Here is a 15,731-nt window from a genome sequence, read left to right on the forward strand (position 1 = left end):
CTATCTGATATAACTCTTGTCCTAAGACAAAAAGATCAAATTCAACAGAGAAAAAAGGCAGACACAGTGATGAAACATCACTTCACACCCTCAGCTATTCTCCTTTCCTAAAACCTAATCCAAAAATCATTGAAACTCTTCACAACACCCATCATAAAATGAATCTCTATTTAGACATATATAAATAAATTTCGGGACTATTACCAAGTGAAAATAGGGACATTATTGGGACAGAAACAGTAAGAAAACAATCGGATTCTAACTATTGTGTACCTGGGAGGCTGTTCGTCGTATCCAGGTCCGGATAAAGCAGCCCGAAGGCTGCAATATCAAATACGAACAGTCATGTCCAGCACCCTTCCGACAGAGTGCCAGCTAAGCATACACAACAACTAGTTTCTTAAAAAGGGACACCATTAATACAATTTTGAGATTCATTTAAAGATGAAGAGTTAAGAAGAAGATCAAATCTTCTTGAAAGAAGATCTTGAGAAGATTGAGAAAGAAGAGAAGAGTTAGATGATGTGATATCAGAGTGAAATGACTTTCTTGAACGTTGAACCTTTTCTTTCATAGTTGAAGATTCGAGTGCAACCAGAGAGCGTTGAGGAAGATATCCAACTGCAGATGCGCAGACAAATGAGCCCTTGCGCTCAAAGTACAAATAGTCTTTCATGTGAGGGACTGACAATGATGGCCATGAAATTTGCTGAGATGGTTCATATTCTTCAAAGTACCTCTCATGCACACACTCCTTGATAGATGTTGACGATGGGGAGTTGTTTGATGAGGATGATTCAAAAATATTCAATTGCGAAGATGATGAAACGGATGTTGAAACATTCATATTGTTTTCGAAGAAGTTGATTAAGTCATGAAGTGTTGTGATGTGTTCAGTTGAAAGATTGTTGTCGATTGCATTCACTAACGCACCAAATTCACTATCACATATATTTTTTCCATGATGCTCAGCGAAGAAGTTGAGTTGTGTATTTTTCTTTTTGAAAAGTTTGGATTGTTTGGAGAGAATGAAATGAAGAAGGAAGCGATTTCGGTTGTGTGGACCTGAATCGCAGAAGAACTTAAAGGTGTGAGCGTCTGCGAAGAAGTGTCTTTTGATCACAGATTCCAGACACTCAATAATAAATCTGTGATCATTTGAGAGGCAATCGGAGAAGAAGTTGAACGTTCGTTTTATTTGCTGATTATTAATTTTTTGAAGTGAAATGATTGTGAATTGGGAGACTTGTTGATAATTGAAGAATTCTTGTTGAAGTTGATTTTTTCTGATGGGGAGTTTCCACTTCTCTTTGAAGTCGAAGATGAAGACTGCTTCTCCCTCTTTAAAGTTGTCAACAGTTGATTGATAATGTTTGCGTTGCATTTCTGCAACTAGTCGATGTTGACAAAGTAATTTAAGTGTATGAAACTCTGCTTCAGACAGTCCATTTTTGTTTTGTGAAGATTTGAGTTTATTCTCCAGATAGTTGAGTTTCTCGCACATGCCGCAGAGATCTGTCCGCCTTTTCGCTTTGGAGAAGTTGGTAGTGAGTTTGTAGAAGTGTGACAAAGAAACTTTAATATTTATTTCTTCGGAAAACTCACTCCACAGTTTCGTTTTGGGCTTGAAGATTAATCTCTTTTCATTGGGAGAAAAGATGCCCGTTTTCTTTCTTCTTTCTTTTAGTGCTTCCAATCCATAGTTAGTTGTTATTGATGAAGAAAGTTGTGGAATGGAAGAAGAATGATGTGGTGGTGTGATAAACGATGATGATGGAGTTGTATCTGTGTTTGTGTTGTTGATATTTAAAGATTGAGAAGAGGAGGAAGAAATAGAGGAACCACCAAATTGAATAGTTGGATGCGTAGATAGTGAGTTTTCTTTTACGTAGAATGAAAGTGAAGGAGTGTAACCCTGTGCGTAAAGTTCTTTCCAAGTCTTAGTCCAATTGTCACTATCAAATTGTTTAATATCATCATCGTTTCAAGTGATCCACATCTTTCTAATTCCTTTCTTTCTTTCCACAACAGCAATGTAATGACCATTACTGTTATCAAACTGTTTGTGAAGAACTTGACCAATGAAATGATAGAATGTTGTTTTTTTATTGTGTTTGTGAAATGTTGAATCTTTTTCATTTGCAAATCCTTTGCAAAATGAACGTTTATTCGACATATCAGTCTCGATTAGAAGTGTTCGAGAAGGTGGAGAACAGGCAGGATCAGTGCATTCATGGGAGAGGGCTAGTACCTCTGGAAATGAAATCATTTCCTCCCACCGAGCAGTGCAGCATTTTTCTTTGCACTCTTCACAATACACACTATTTTTTCCATCTAGTATTTCAGTTGAAAACAAAGAAGACAAACCATTGTGAGTTGATGAAGAATTGATAACTACATTGTTACAAATCTCATTGAAGTGTGATGTGATTTGTTGGCATTTTTGGCATTTGAGATGAGTGATGATTTCTGGATTGAAGGAATCCTTGCTTATCAACTCATCTTTTTGAAGAAGTCGGTGAAGATTTTCAAACGCCTCTGCAACATTTTGTTGCTGTCTGCTGCCATAGTTGCAGAAATCTTCCCATTTGTCAATAAGAGATGGGATCCATGAACGCACTGACGTTCCATCTTTGAGGATTTGATTGCAAATACTCAAAATTTGAGAAGATAAAGTCTTGTTTGATTGTTGTTTAAAAATGACTGATGGTTTTTGTGAAGTGATTGAAGAAAAACACTGAAGAAGAGAGGCAAGATAACATGTGTTACCAAGATTTGCTAACCCTTTTGCTGTTTTTGATGGTGTATTCGATATGTGTTTTAAAACATTAACTGTTGATTGGGATGAAGTGGAAATAAATGAATCAATATTTGTTGAATAATCTCTTGAAATGGGATGTGAATTTTGTGGTTGTGTTGAAGTGTTGTTCTCTTTTGTGAAAGATGAGAAAAGATTCTGGAATGCACGTGGAGGAATAAGAGTGGGTGAAGTTACATATTCCATTAGTTGACAACTAACCCACATATTTTCATTGTATAAAGATGAAGCTGCTTTGTCAACTGGAGTAGTTTTCATTGTTTTTTTCTTTTTCTTTCTGATTGAGGATGAAGCTGAAGTCCGAGAAGTTATTGAGGCTGAGGAAAGGAATGAAGATGAGGAAGACGAGGAAGAAGAAGAAAAGGATGAAGATGACGATGATAATAATGGTGAAAATGAGGATAAGGATGAAGATGAGGATGAAAATGATGATGATGGTGATGATGAGGAGGAGGATGAGGATGAGGAGGATGATGATGATGATATGGTAGTTTTTTCTTTGAAAAGTTGATGAATTGGAATCGGTGATGGAGAAGAATGACGATGATGTAATGAAAATATTTGTCTAATTCTTGTTGTCTTTCTTTCAGCACGAAGTGGAGTGCTGATTGGATTATCAACTGTTTGAGAAGGTGTATTATTTATTGAAGAAGTTTTCACTGATGGAATGAGCTTGGCGTTTATGTAACTTTGATTTGTCTTTTTCGATGACGAAGATAGTTTTTTGTTTGTATTATTTTTTTCTGTAATTATGATATCATCTCATGCAGATTCCTCAATGAACTGCTCGTAATCTGGAACCTTTTTTGGTTTTTTCTTGGCTGATTGCAATGACGTTGATGCTTCTGTGGAATGGGCCAACATCCAATTGTTGCCCTTTTCCCAATCTTGTTCATTTAGACCTTAAAAAAAAAAAAGTGAAAATTGAAATTTAAATAAAATAATATACAAACCACTTTTGCATGATTGCGGGTGAGGTAATTGAGCTGGTATTAAAAATCCCTGGTTTTTTGTAAGAGTTTGTTTTGCATAATTAAACTTTCCTTCTGTGATATCAAATCCATAGTCCAGAAGCTCAGATAATGATGCGTTGCGCGTCAGTGCTTGTGGGATCATCGTTTGCGTGTGCAATTGTGCGTGCTTGTACACAACTGAGAGATCTTTCAGAAGTATTTCGTAATATTCTAAGTTTTCATAAAAATAAAAAAATAAATATTAATTTAAAATAAATATTCTTAGAGAAAAATATAAGTTATTTTCCATCAAAAAATTTTGAAGAAGAAACCATTCAAGGATTTCAGCAAATCATTAATAACTGAAGATGACTTTCTGTAGTTGTAAAACAGATAGACGAGCAATGAATCAACTTCATCTCCACCGATGCGTTGTATTTCTTTCCACAGAACGTTGCATCGTGAATTTAGAGTTGACTCTTGTTTTGAAAATGACATTTTTTTTTGATAATTACAATTTATTATGGAATTATTATCAATATATAATGAAAATGACAACTCAACTTTTATCACTTTTATTGAATTTTCAATAAAAAAATTTCTATAAAACAATAACAAATAAAAACTTTTTAACTCAAAAAAAAAATAAAAATTTTGAATTTATATTTAATTACAAATTTGACAATAAAAAAATCAAAACCAATTTTGTATGACTTGTTTGCATTAATAAAGCAATAATATTCACAAATTAAATGAAACAAAAATAAATAATTATTAAAATTTTTTGAAATTTTTGATCATAAAAAATACAAATTATTATTAATGGCGCCATTAAGAATACCATGATCTATTTTGCTCAGTGTGAATAAATAACGATAATAAACATGTCTGATGCTTTTTTTTGAAAATCTGTTAGTGGAAAAAGTTGGTAATAATTTGTTTTTTAACATATTTTTTATTTGGGATGAAGTGTTGTGTGAAATGAATTGTTTCCCATGCACCGTCTTCGAAGATTTTTCTTATTATTTTACAGTTATTCTATATATTTAATATGTGAGAACGTTTGACATATAACGACAAAGCTGCATAAAAGGTTTGGAACAAATCGTTGTTATTTTTCATTAATATAAGAATTTTGACCTATTTGTTTAGAAACTGGTAATTTTGTTTGGCACATAGACAATTTTTGATGAAACAAACAGAAAGACTATTCAATGTGACTTTATTAATTCTTGTTCATTTTTGACAAAGTTTGTTTTTATTATCAGTTTGTAATACATAATAAAAAATGCATGCATTTTATTTTGAATAAAATTTTGAACAATCAACTTTGAACTTGCTCTTATTCTCACTAACCAACATTTTTTAGAGGGATTTGCTTGTTGATTTCAACGACAATTTTGCTTGTGTCTTCATTGGTGATCTGCAGCGAATCGCCTGTCTGAACAACTTAGGCTGATAAATCAGTGAGAATACTTAAGTTTTATGTTCATTTGAACCCATTCAATATAATTACCAATAATCTCTACATAAAATGTTATTGAAAGAGCGATTTTTCATTTGATGCTGTTTGTTGATTTTTTATTTTTTTGATAATATCGCTTTTATCTCATTTCTTGTTAATCAAATTGATCTTTTTCAATATTTTATTTCAATAAAAACAATCAATTAGTTTCAAAACATAAGCAAATTCCTCATCTTATAATTTTTTCAATCAGTTTTGATTGAGAAGAATGTGCAATGTATCTTTTCAATGTGCTCTTTCCAGCATTTCTGTTGCCATTGGAAATAGAGCAGATAAAAAAGATTGAACTGGAAACCAAATACCCCGCCTTTTCTGCTACCACTGTAATCTCTGTGATACAGCTGACTGTTCATCCCCTATACATCCAGACTTCCTCTTCTCACAAACCACAAAACATTTCTTCTTTTTGTCGTCAATGTCTTCTTCTTCTTCTTCTTCCTTTCATATCTGTCGTCCACAAACCGCTTTATAGTTTTTATGATCGAAAAAGTCGAATGCACATCACAAAAAGCAGAAATTCTCTCCTCATTCAAACAAAAGACCTCCTCTTTTCACTGACACTCCATTTCTTTTGTTAATAACACTCCATTCAGATTCTTCTGAACTTCTTCTAATCTTCCTCTCAATAGTTCCATTTGGTATCGACACTTCGTATTAGCTCCCACAAAATGCTCTCTTTCATATAACAACTCTTTTCATGGCATCTCTTTCATGGACTTCATCGCAACAACAACCAAAGCTGCCAAATGTTCGCACATCACATTCTGTAACAGATCTTCAACATCTTCCAACTCATCACAACGTTCTTCTTCTTTTTTGATGTCCTCCTCCTGCAGAATGGGACATCAATAAACAGATCGCTCAATTCTGCGCATCGTATTCATATGCTTTCACGCCTGAAGCGCATTCCTCAATCAATAACGTTGTCTCTTCATTCCTCTCTCCAAGCTTTGCATTTCCACTGCTGTGCATTTCAAGTTCATGTATTTATAAACAAAAATACAACAGACAGAAAAATGGAGTCTTTTGCATCATTTTTCTTCTATTACTAACAGCAGCGTCGGATGATAAGTTGATGAAATTGTTGTTCCATATGATAAATTCATTATTGACTAAAAGGTTAGATAATGAAAGATAATGTCAGAGTAAGAGAGAAAAAGTGAAAAAGAAGGAAGAGTAGTTGAGAAGACTGAAGATGAAGACAAAGAGATGTTTACGAATCAATGCAGATAAAATACCATTTTCTTCTTCTATTTCTATATCTATTTCTGTTTTATCTTCTTTTCCTTCTCTTTTTTATTGTTCTATCTCACTCACTGGAATGGATTCAGATACTAGCAGATATATAGATACAGAATTTGACTCAGAACTGTCTTTTCTTTATTCGATTGAACGGACAACGTCTTATGAAGATAGAACAGAAGGAAGCGGTTGTGAAAAAGAAGATGGTGAAAATGGCGAAGAAAAAAATGAAAAAGAAGATGATTGTTTTATCTCAACTTCTTCTTCTTCTTCTTCTTCTTCTTCTTCTTCTTCTTCTTCTTTTGATTCTTCAACATCGTCATCAAAAACAGCAGAAGTCGAATTCTTCAAGAAAGAAAAAATAGAAAACGATTCATCTTCGTCTTCATCTTCCTCTTCATCCGAACAGTCAGAAGTGAGTTCATCACAAGAAATAGCAGAAAAAAGCAGAAATTGATGAAATCATCGAAGGCTTTAAAAGAAAACATGCGCCACGTCTACCTCTTCCTGTGATCCTTCCGCCTCAAGAAGCAACTCTTCAGAATCCGTCTTAGGTGCTTCGAAGTCAAACACAGAGAAAAAGCAATCAAAATTCAACACAAACCTTTTTGACTCATTCAATTGCTGGCATTGGCACAAGAAGAGGAACATCTCCTTCTTCATTGCCGAATGAATCTTTTCTTTCTCTTCCTCAATCATCTCCTTCACCATCTCCTTCATCTTCTTCCTCTTCCTCCTCCTCCTCTTCTTCTTCTGTCTACCAATCAGAGCCTATTTCATTCAGAATCCATTCTTCTGCTTATTCCTCCATTCCACCTACCATTTCAACCACTTCTTCATTCAATACCCCCACATCTTCCATCACAAAGACACAAACTTCAACCTCTTCTTCTTCTTCTTCTTTCTCTTCTTCCTTCTCTTCTTCCTCCTCCTCTTCCTCTTCTCCTTCATCTTCCTCTTCTTCCTCCTCTTCTTCTTCTTCTGTTCCTGCAGTAACAGACCTTTCTATCCATCCAAAACCACCTCATCGCTCTGAAATTGCTATGGCTCGCCGCATAAGAGCAATGCATCCTCTCCTCCGCCGAAGCTATCTCAACCGCTGTGCACAAGTGGCTGCTGCTTCTGGTGCTTCACGTTCTTCTTATTCTTCTTCCTCCTCATTGCGTCGATTGCTTCACAACAGATTTCTGACAGGCAAAGAGCAGCAGATGAGGAGGATGAGGCAGCAGCTCGGAAGAAGAAGGAAAAGACAATATTTTGTTTTCCCACCAGATGTGTTTGAGGCGCTGCCGCTGTTTGCAGAATTTCGGATGGTAGAGCGGAATGCTGAGAATCTGAAGAAGAGGAAGGGAGAAAGAGATAGAGCGAAAGAGAGCGAAAAAGAGAAGTTAGGAACAAGAGAATAGAGGAAAAAAGAACAAGAGAACAAATTAAGTTGAGGAAGGTATTGAAGCCTGTCAATGATGGAGACAACAATGATGAAGAAAATGATAATAAAACAAAAGCAGAAGAAAACGAGAGTTTATCATTGATGAGAAGAAATTCTTTGAAGGAATCGAAGAAAAAGCAAGAAACTGAATGCCTTTCTGTCAGCTCCATCATCAATGATGAAGAACAACGAAAAGAGAAGAGACATAAACAGAGAGAGAAACAGAGGCTGATGCGAAAGTATTACCAGGCGCTTGAGCTTCAAAGTGATTCTGTTGTGAATGAGGTGCTTTTGATGGTCAGACCAAACCTGCTGTTTTCTCCAGCGCTGATTGACAAGTCTAGAAAAAGACCAGGAATTAATGAAAATGCTGCAAAAAGTGAGGGTGATGATAAAGAAGATGAGAAAAAAGAGAAAGAAGTCAATAATCCTGTGAATGTAGATGGAAACAAGGAAGAAGAGAAAGGATATGAAGAGAACAATAAAGATGCGACGAAAAAGGATATGATGATTCAAACAACGATGAAAACGAAGAAGTGAAATTGGAGGATTCAATGAACAACACCAAAGAAGCTGTTTCTAAAGCAATGAAAATAAAACGGAAGCAGAAAAGAAAACTAATGCAAAAGAGTCCATAACAAACAAAAAAGAAGAAACACATTCCGAAGAGCCTTAATGAGAGCCTTTTTCATAGGAAAAGCAGCAAAAACAACTCCCTTTACCCCACCTTCACCTTCACATTCTCCTCAACCTAAACAACATTCTTCAGCAAGAGATGCCTTTGCAACGATACACTTTGCACGAGGGATGCGAAAGGAAGGCGGATGGAGATGGAGAGAGGAGATGTTGGTGCAGCAACAATGCTTCTGTCACCTGCTGTTGGAGGAGGAGTTGGAGGGGTGAAGTTTGGTGTGATGGGAATGAAGGATTTGAACAAAGAAGTGACAAGGGCGATGCAAGATAAGTTTCAGAATGAGAAAGTGAAAGAGAACGATGAAGAAGCGAAGATCACATTTAAAACATTGGAATCTGATGATCAGAGAGAAAAACTGCTTCGGTTGATGAAACTGCAGGAAATTCAGAAGAAGAAGAAGGAGAAAGAAGAGAAGAAGCACAGGAAAATGGAAAAAATGGCGAAGAAGATAGAGGAGAAAGACAAAAATCTGTTTAGCAGCATCCAAGGAATATTATAAAAACATCTTGATACAAACCAGAAGGAGAACAAAATGGTAAGCGATGCACAACAAGAAGCGAAAGAAAGCAAAACGCCATTTTTTACAAGAGAGCGGAAATTGGACTGCATGTTGAATGATTTAGCTTATTCTGACTTGGAAGATCTGAGCGATGAATTGGATGTGCCTTGCCGTCATGTGCGTATCAAAAGCGAGGAAAACGGGCAATTTGTGTGGAAGATGCAAAAAGAACCTGTGTTTGCAGCAGTCGACGCGAGGCAGACAAGAACGCAGTTGGATCTGATGAGTGCGCTGAAGAGTGGGCTGAGGCAGAGCCGGGCAGAGTTGAGAAGAGGAAGGGGGATGAAGTGGAGGGGCTAGTGGACATCCAAAGAGGAAGCAGAGGCTACACTCAGGAAAGGAAGGAAAGGAGCAGGGAAAGGATCAGCTCTGCTGTTTCAGAAGGAGAATGGGGCAAGAACATTCAGTAAGAACAGCGTGCCTGGAAGAAGAGATGCGCTGTCGTTCTCAATATTGGTATCTTTTCTCACTTCGCAGAATTCAATGGTGATGAATCTGATGCAGAAATACCCTGCCCTCAATTTGGTTGCGCCTTTTGATTCAACTGCAGAATTTGACGCAAATTCAAACATTGCTCTTCATCCTCTTTCTCATTGTTCTTCTTCGCTAATCAATTCTTCCTTGTTTATGAACATCCAACAACAATCTTCTCCTTCTCTCTGAACATCTTTATCTCCTTCCCTCTTTTCTCAAACTGTTCATCCATCTTCAACTAATTCAGCTATTCCAAGCCTCCTTCCGCTATCACTTCCTGCCTTAACTTCTTCGTCCCCTTCTTTTTCATTCAACTCCCCTCGAATTCATCGTCAGGCCTCATCTTTCATTTCTGTTCAGAATCACAGATAATTATTTATTCTAATAATGAATAACAGCTGAAAGTTTATTACGACGGAAGCGATTCCCCACAAAGCAAAAAATAGTTTGCACGTTATCAACAACTGAATCAATTCTGGCCTTTTCATTTGGAAGCTGAAGCATATGAAGTGAAAAGGAAATGGTATAAAAGCAATTTTTGTTTGGAATGAATAAGTTTGAAAATATTCTTCGACTGATTACACATCTCCAAAATTACAGCGAATTGTTGAAAATGAAACGATGAGTGAGAAAAGCAATTTTGAGGAAAAGGCTTGAGTGAAGAGAAATTTTTTGAGCCTCTAGCGCTGATTGGATACAAGTTAGTTGGAATCAGAAAATTGAAGAAAGAATAATCTGAGAAAATTTCCAGATATGCTTGAAGAAATGGATATTGAAAAAAGGAAAACATATGATTCCTAAAAGCAACGAACGTTATTTGCATTTGATTAAGAAGAGAAAATAAATGAAGAAATTTTGAAGAATTATTTCTATGTGAGATGAGTTTAGGCTCTATGAATAAATTGGCGGTGAGATATTCTTCAGTTAAAAGGAAGATGAAAGCTCAAGAATTTTTCAATGATATGAAAAATGGAAGAAATTTTTAAGAAATTAGAAGAAGTTTATCATTTCCTGTGATTTTTGTGAAAGCTGTGCTGAAAGTGAGTGTTTGAGTTTGAGTAAATATTGAGGTGAGGAGGGTGAGGGAGGCGTCTTGGAGGAGGGAAATGAAGCCGGTAAGGGCATACTCGATGTTGGCACATGGGGTCTGTTGGGGTCTGCCACAGGCATAAGCATCAGTTCCTCTGTTAGAAACGATTTTATTCAAAGTGATAAAGATGATCCAGATATTGAACTTGACTTTATCCAATGTTTACTATTTCATTTAACGCTTGATGAATTCGATGAAACGAATAAAATGAATGGAAATTTGATGGACTTATAAAGGAAAGGGAAAAAATTGAATAATAACTATTATCAATAAATTGGTTTCAATAGTTTTGTTTACCTATCATTTTTTCTGTTCTTCTTATGAACTTTCTCTTTGCAATGTTAAATTTTGTCAATAATGAATTTTCAATTTTTTTCCTTTTGAAGTTTTATTTATTCATTAAAAGTTAATTTAAATTAAACTTGATCAAAAAATTCTTTTTAATGAAAAAAGGTATGGATTTTTGTTTAAGAAAATTAAACAAATAAATGTTTTATCAATACATGCTAAATACTCATGAAAAATCAATTCTTGTTATCAGAATAAAAAAAACTATTTGATCAAAAAATACAACTATAGATTTTATTTTTTCGATTTTTGATCTTTTTTTATGATTTCAAAAAAAAAACACCCATATTTTAAATCAAATATGAAAAGTTTGTAAATAGTTTATGAAATATCGATCTTATCGAAACATTGGATTCGATAATATGTGAAATAAATTCAAATATGGAATTAACAAAAATGAATGATGGAAACGGAATGATCAATTTTGATTTTTTGTGTGACAAAATTTAAGTCGTGGAGCTTTTCAAAAAAAATGAACATTTATTTTTCAAAAGTTATTTATATTTCATTGAATAACCTTTTTTTAACAATTCCATTTGTCATATTTGAAGAGTCGATTTTAATGATCCCATAACACAGATGTCGCACGAAATACCGGACAAGATCGATATCACGATAACTGCAGGAGGAATAATTCTGACAATTTTCCTCAAAATATATCTCATCAATACAAACTTGCATGACATAAAAGACTTTCAAACCAGCTTCGGTTGAGTTCAGAAAAAATAATTTTGATAATCTCGGAGAAATTCAAAATCCTATTTCTCCGAAAATTTCAAAATTATTTTTTCTGAGCTCTAACGAAGCTGTCCTGAAAGTCTTGTATGTCACGTGAGTTTGTATTGATGAGATTTATTTTGAGGAAAATTGTCAGAATTTTTCTTCTTGCGGTTATTGAGAAATCGATCTTGTCCGGTATTTTTTGCGATGTCCAGTATTTAATGCAATATCTGTAAATCACACATATAGGACAGAAAAATAATTGTGCCATTTGAAACACATATTTGTGATGTGTATCTTGCATTAACTCAAAAAATAAGCGGAGTGTGTTAGAATTTATTTGAAAAGTGATGTCAGATCAAAAATTTGACCCATCATCATAAAGTGATTCTCGTTCCGTTTCCATTATATAAATGATAATTGATCCAATTCAATAAAAAGCGTATCAGGACTTCACAAACTTGTTAATGGAAAGAAATATTTTGAAACAAATAATTATTAATTAAACTAATTGATTAAAATTAAAAAATTTGTTTCGCAATGAAAAGGAGTTATATTTGTTTGAGCAATCATGCAATTGCTGCATTATGAATTGTTCATGGAATATTTCGATTCTTTTTCGAATTAACAAAAACACTGATTATTATTTATGCTATAATTTCATCAGAATTTATCAATGCTCAGAATGAATATAAAATTTCATGGAAGTGAATACAGCTTGTCCAAGTGGGATTGAACAAAAATTCTATCAAACATTGATGGTTTGCAATTTGTTTTTCTTTATATTCTAATAATTTCACACTTTTTTTTAGTGTCTCAAATTTGTCGCAGATTTCTGAAAGCCTTTGAGAAAGAACTTGCAATATGCAAATTTACAACAGATTCATAAGAAGATGAAGAAGATTTCTGCTGACGGTTGTGAAATGAAAGAGTGAGATGATATTTGTGTCTTCTATTACAAGAAATCACGAGAATAGCAAGCAATGTGGAGAGTTCAGTATGCCATGTGACTCATTGAGCTTTGGAGTGCAACACATCATTCCATCTCTGTACTCGCAGCTGTTGGTCTCGGGGCAAACAGAAATTGTTGGGGAATGCGAAGCAAAGGATGTTAGCATCCACTCTCTGAAACCTCCCTTCGCTGCTTTTGTATATCTGAACTCAACAATTTCTGACAATGAAGGAATTCTCATCTCAACCTCAGAGACCGTTCGGATTGAAAGATTGAAATTCAACTTTTGGCAGTCATTTTCTTATTCTGGCAATTCAATTATTCAAGAAGTTAGTGGACAATTTTCTCTTTCATTTGTTGATTTCTCTTCTACTAAGTCTTCGTCGTCATCATCAATTTCTTCTTTTCTTCTTCTTTTCCTCCTTCTCCTTCTCCTTCTCCTTCTCCTTCGCATTTGCGTTCGCCTTCTTCAACTTCATCTTTTCAAAAGTTTTGTTCAGAAATATGTTGAAAGAATACCGTTGTATTCTCTATGTTAACTGCATATTTGTTTCTTTCAAAAAGCTTTTTGAAAGAAAATGAATGCAACAAGAAACAGGAGACAGAAGAGGATGAAAAAGGAAAAGAAGATGATAACTCCCATGAACATGTCATCAGTGAAATCGAAAGGAAGGTCGCATCTAATGCACACTCAAAGAACAGCCGCAAGTTGTTGATCGCTATCTTTTTCTCTCTTGAAATCTGTTTGTGCCGTGCTGAAATAGAAGAAGAAGAAGAAGAAGAGGAAGAGGAAGAAGAAGAGGAAGAAGAAGAGGAAGAGGAAGAGGAAGAAGAAGAATAATAATGAAAAGAAGACTACGACTGCTACGAGGATGGAATCGCTAATGAAGCAGATGGCAAGACATCTTCTCCCTCTCCCTGCCTGTGCCACGCTATCTCTTCGTGAAACGAAACCACTTGCTGCCTTTTCCCCAAGCTGCAGCTAATAGCAAATCTCCCCTTCCACCTCGTTCCTCCCACAGCAACTGCCCCACCAGCAGCCGCACCATCAGAAACAGCGTCCGCAGCCCTTCTTTCTTCCCCACCACCAACTGCACCACCTCCACCCGCTGTTTCAGCCCATCCCCTGCCAACACCCTTGAAAGCACCCATACTAGGTAGTTCAGCGCCAATAAACCTTCTTCACAGCTGCATTGTTCTCATACGCTTTCAGAGGAGCCCGCCTGTATGCTGTGTCGCACACATGCGGTTGCTTCAAGCAGCGCATCATGAAGTAATTTTGCTGGCACACCTCTTGCACCGATGAAAATGACGACAGACAGCAGACTGACAGCCAGTAAGCATCCCGAAAGGTCCCCATCGATAACGTTTGTTGTGTGTGCGGATTGTACATACATTGAAGAGACTCCAGCTCCAAGTCCGTGATCCCTCTGCGCCCCTGTCGATGACAATGACGATGATGTTGTTGATGAAGTCGATGATGAAGTCGATGGATCGCCACTGCATGTCGCATTAAACAGTGCCTTCATCACCTCCTTCCGCTTCACTGCCTCTACCCGGAAGGAGTTCAAAAGCAATCCAAGAAACACAAATGCATGTGACTGCACATTCTGCAACTTAAGCCCTCAAACTCTCCAAAAAATATATTGGTCTTTTTCATTAACGCATTGACAAGTGCAGTACATAGTAACTGGAAAATCCACTGCTCTTCTCTCGTGAACTCATCTCGCACAAACTTTACAAACAGCCACACCTTCTCAAAGAACTTTCAGAAAAGATCCACACTGACTAATTTTCCATATCTGCACCTCATCTCTCTTCTTCTGCGGCTCGCTTCTCTTCCCTTGTCGCATGAAGGCCATGTCACAAAACCCCTGCTTTTGCAGCACCACCACTGCACAGGCAGTCATTAACTTTTTCACATATATCTTTCAGATTGTTGACAGCGTCCAAACCAGCTGCAGCTAAAGCTCTGTCTTTATCGTTACAAGAAATGTCTGAATCGGAACAGATGAACGCCCGTAGGTGGTATCCGAAGAACATGCTCCGTTTCATTCTTTGACTGCCCTGACGATACAGACACCGTTCTCATTTAACACGCAATTATCGTTGACCCCTCTGGAAAAAGCGCCGCACAAGCCAAAGATGTACCTAACTCAGAACCACTCGGAGATATCATAGGTCACTGATACGCATCCTACGCTCTGCTGTCTTTCATTTTCTCAAAAAGCATATACAGCTGCTTCACACTCTCTCTTCGCACGATGCTTTCATTTTATTTTGCTCCTGCTTCTCAATCGCATCCTTAAACAGTGCCTTCTCTGGCCTATCGTCTGCTCCTGAACTTTCAATAGCTCCATCAGCACACTCATATTCTTCTCCATCTCGTTCATATTATGACACACAGTTTCATCGCTCCTCTTCCTCCTCCACCGCCTCCACCTATGTTTGCCTCTTCCGCAGCACAAACCATTCACCCCTTCCAACTTTCACAACAACCCCCTTGCTTCTCGTGTCTGGCACAACTACCGCAGCGGTGTCATATCCGAAGCAAGCTGCAAATTTTTCTTGGAACTTTTAACACAACCTCGAAGGTAGAACATACAAAGTTTAAGATGGAACCGTCCCGCCTCCCGCTGAGGCCAACGAAGAAGGAGTGGCAAGAAGCATCCCTGCCCCTGCTCCTGAACCTGCCCCTGCTCCAGAACCTGTTTCCTCGCTGTCCTCACTCACCCAACCGTCCTGCTGGGTCCAGCACTTCTTCTCCAACTCAATCCCCACATCAGTTAACTCCACCTTCTCCTTCATGGCCAACAGCTGCCCATGCAGTTTCTTTTCTTCTGTATTGTATTTCTTACTCAGCTCCAGAATCTTCTTCTAATTCATCCGGATGATCTTGTCCTTCTTCTGCGGCTGCTCCTCCAGTT

General features: G+C 36.7%; 6 protein-coding genes across 6 annotated transcripts; 4 read left to right on the top strand and 2 right to left on the bottom strand.

Annotated features, from left to right (window-relative positions):
- Positions 1-3,580: 3,580 nt before the first annotated feature.
- MONOS_13871 (uncharacterized protein) lies at positions 3,581-4,269 on the bottom strand (the record flags this gene model as incomplete). The annotated part of the gene is made up of 3 exons (XM_067866616.1): positions 3,581-3,720; positions 3,772-4,002; positions 4,104-4,269. The coding sequence occupies 3 exons, from the start codon at positions 4,267-4,269 to the stop codon at positions 3,581-3,583; spliced, it is 537 nt and encodes a 178-aa protein (XP_067732776.1).
- A 2,348-nt stretch (positions 4,270-6,617) lies between these two features.
- On the top strand, positions 6,618-7,944 carry MONOS_13982 (uncharacterized protein; the record flags this gene model as incomplete). The annotated part of the gene is made up of 2 exons (XM_067866740.1): positions 6,618-6,946; positions 7,179-7,944. The coding sequence occupies 2 exons, from the start codon at positions 6,618-6,620 to the stop codon at positions 7,942-7,944; spliced, it is 1,095 nt and encodes a 364-aa protein (XP_067732777.1).
- A 125-nt stretch (positions 7,945-8,069) lies between these two features.
- Positions 8,070-8,507, top strand: MONOS_13983 (uncharacterized protein; the record flags this gene model as incomplete). Its single annotated transcript, XM_067866741.1, has 1 exon — positions 8,070-8,507. One exon carries the CDS (start codon positions 8,070-8,072, stop codon positions 8,505-8,507), a length of 438 nt encoding a protein of 145 aa, XP_067732778.1.
- A 284-nt stretch (positions 8,508-8,791) lies between these two features.
- MONOS_13984 (uncharacterized protein) lies at positions 8,792-9,160 on the top strand (the record flags this gene model as incomplete). Its single annotated transcript, XM_067866742.1, has 1 exon — positions 8,792-9,160. One exon carries the CDS (start codon positions 8,792-8,794, stop codon positions 9,158-9,160), a length of 369 nt encoding a protein of 122 aa, XP_067732779.1.
- A 33-nt stretch (positions 9,161-9,193) lies between these two features.
- Positions 9,194-9,520, top strand: MONOS_13985 (uncharacterized protein; the record flags this gene model as incomplete). The annotated part of the gene is made up of 1 exon (XM_067866743.1): positions 9,194-9,520. One exon carries the CDS (start codon positions 9,194-9,196, stop codon positions 9,518-9,520), a length of 327 nt encoding a protein of 108 aa, XP_067732780.1.
- Positions 9,521-13,668: 4,148 nt separating this feature from the next.
- MONOS_13986 (uncharacterized protein) lies at positions 13,669-15,612 on the bottom strand (the record flags this gene model as incomplete). The annotated part of the gene is made up of 5 exons (XM_067866744.1): positions 13,669-13,941; positions 14,010-14,356; positions 14,590-14,698; positions 15,055-15,188; positions 15,495-15,612. The coding sequence occupies 5 exons, from the start codon at positions 15,610-15,612 to the stop codon at positions 13,669-13,671; spliced, it is 981 nt and encodes a 326-aa protein (XP_067732781.1).
- Between the last annotated feature and the right edge of the window lie 119 nt (positions 15,613-15,731).

This window comes from Monocercomonoides exilis (genome assembly GCF_001643675.1).
Source record: "Monocercomonoides exilis strain PA203 chromosome Unknown scaffold8-1962414, whole genome shotgun sequence".
NCBI lineage: Eukaryota > Preaxostyla > Oxymonadida > Polymastigidae > Monocercomonoides > Monocercomonoides exilis.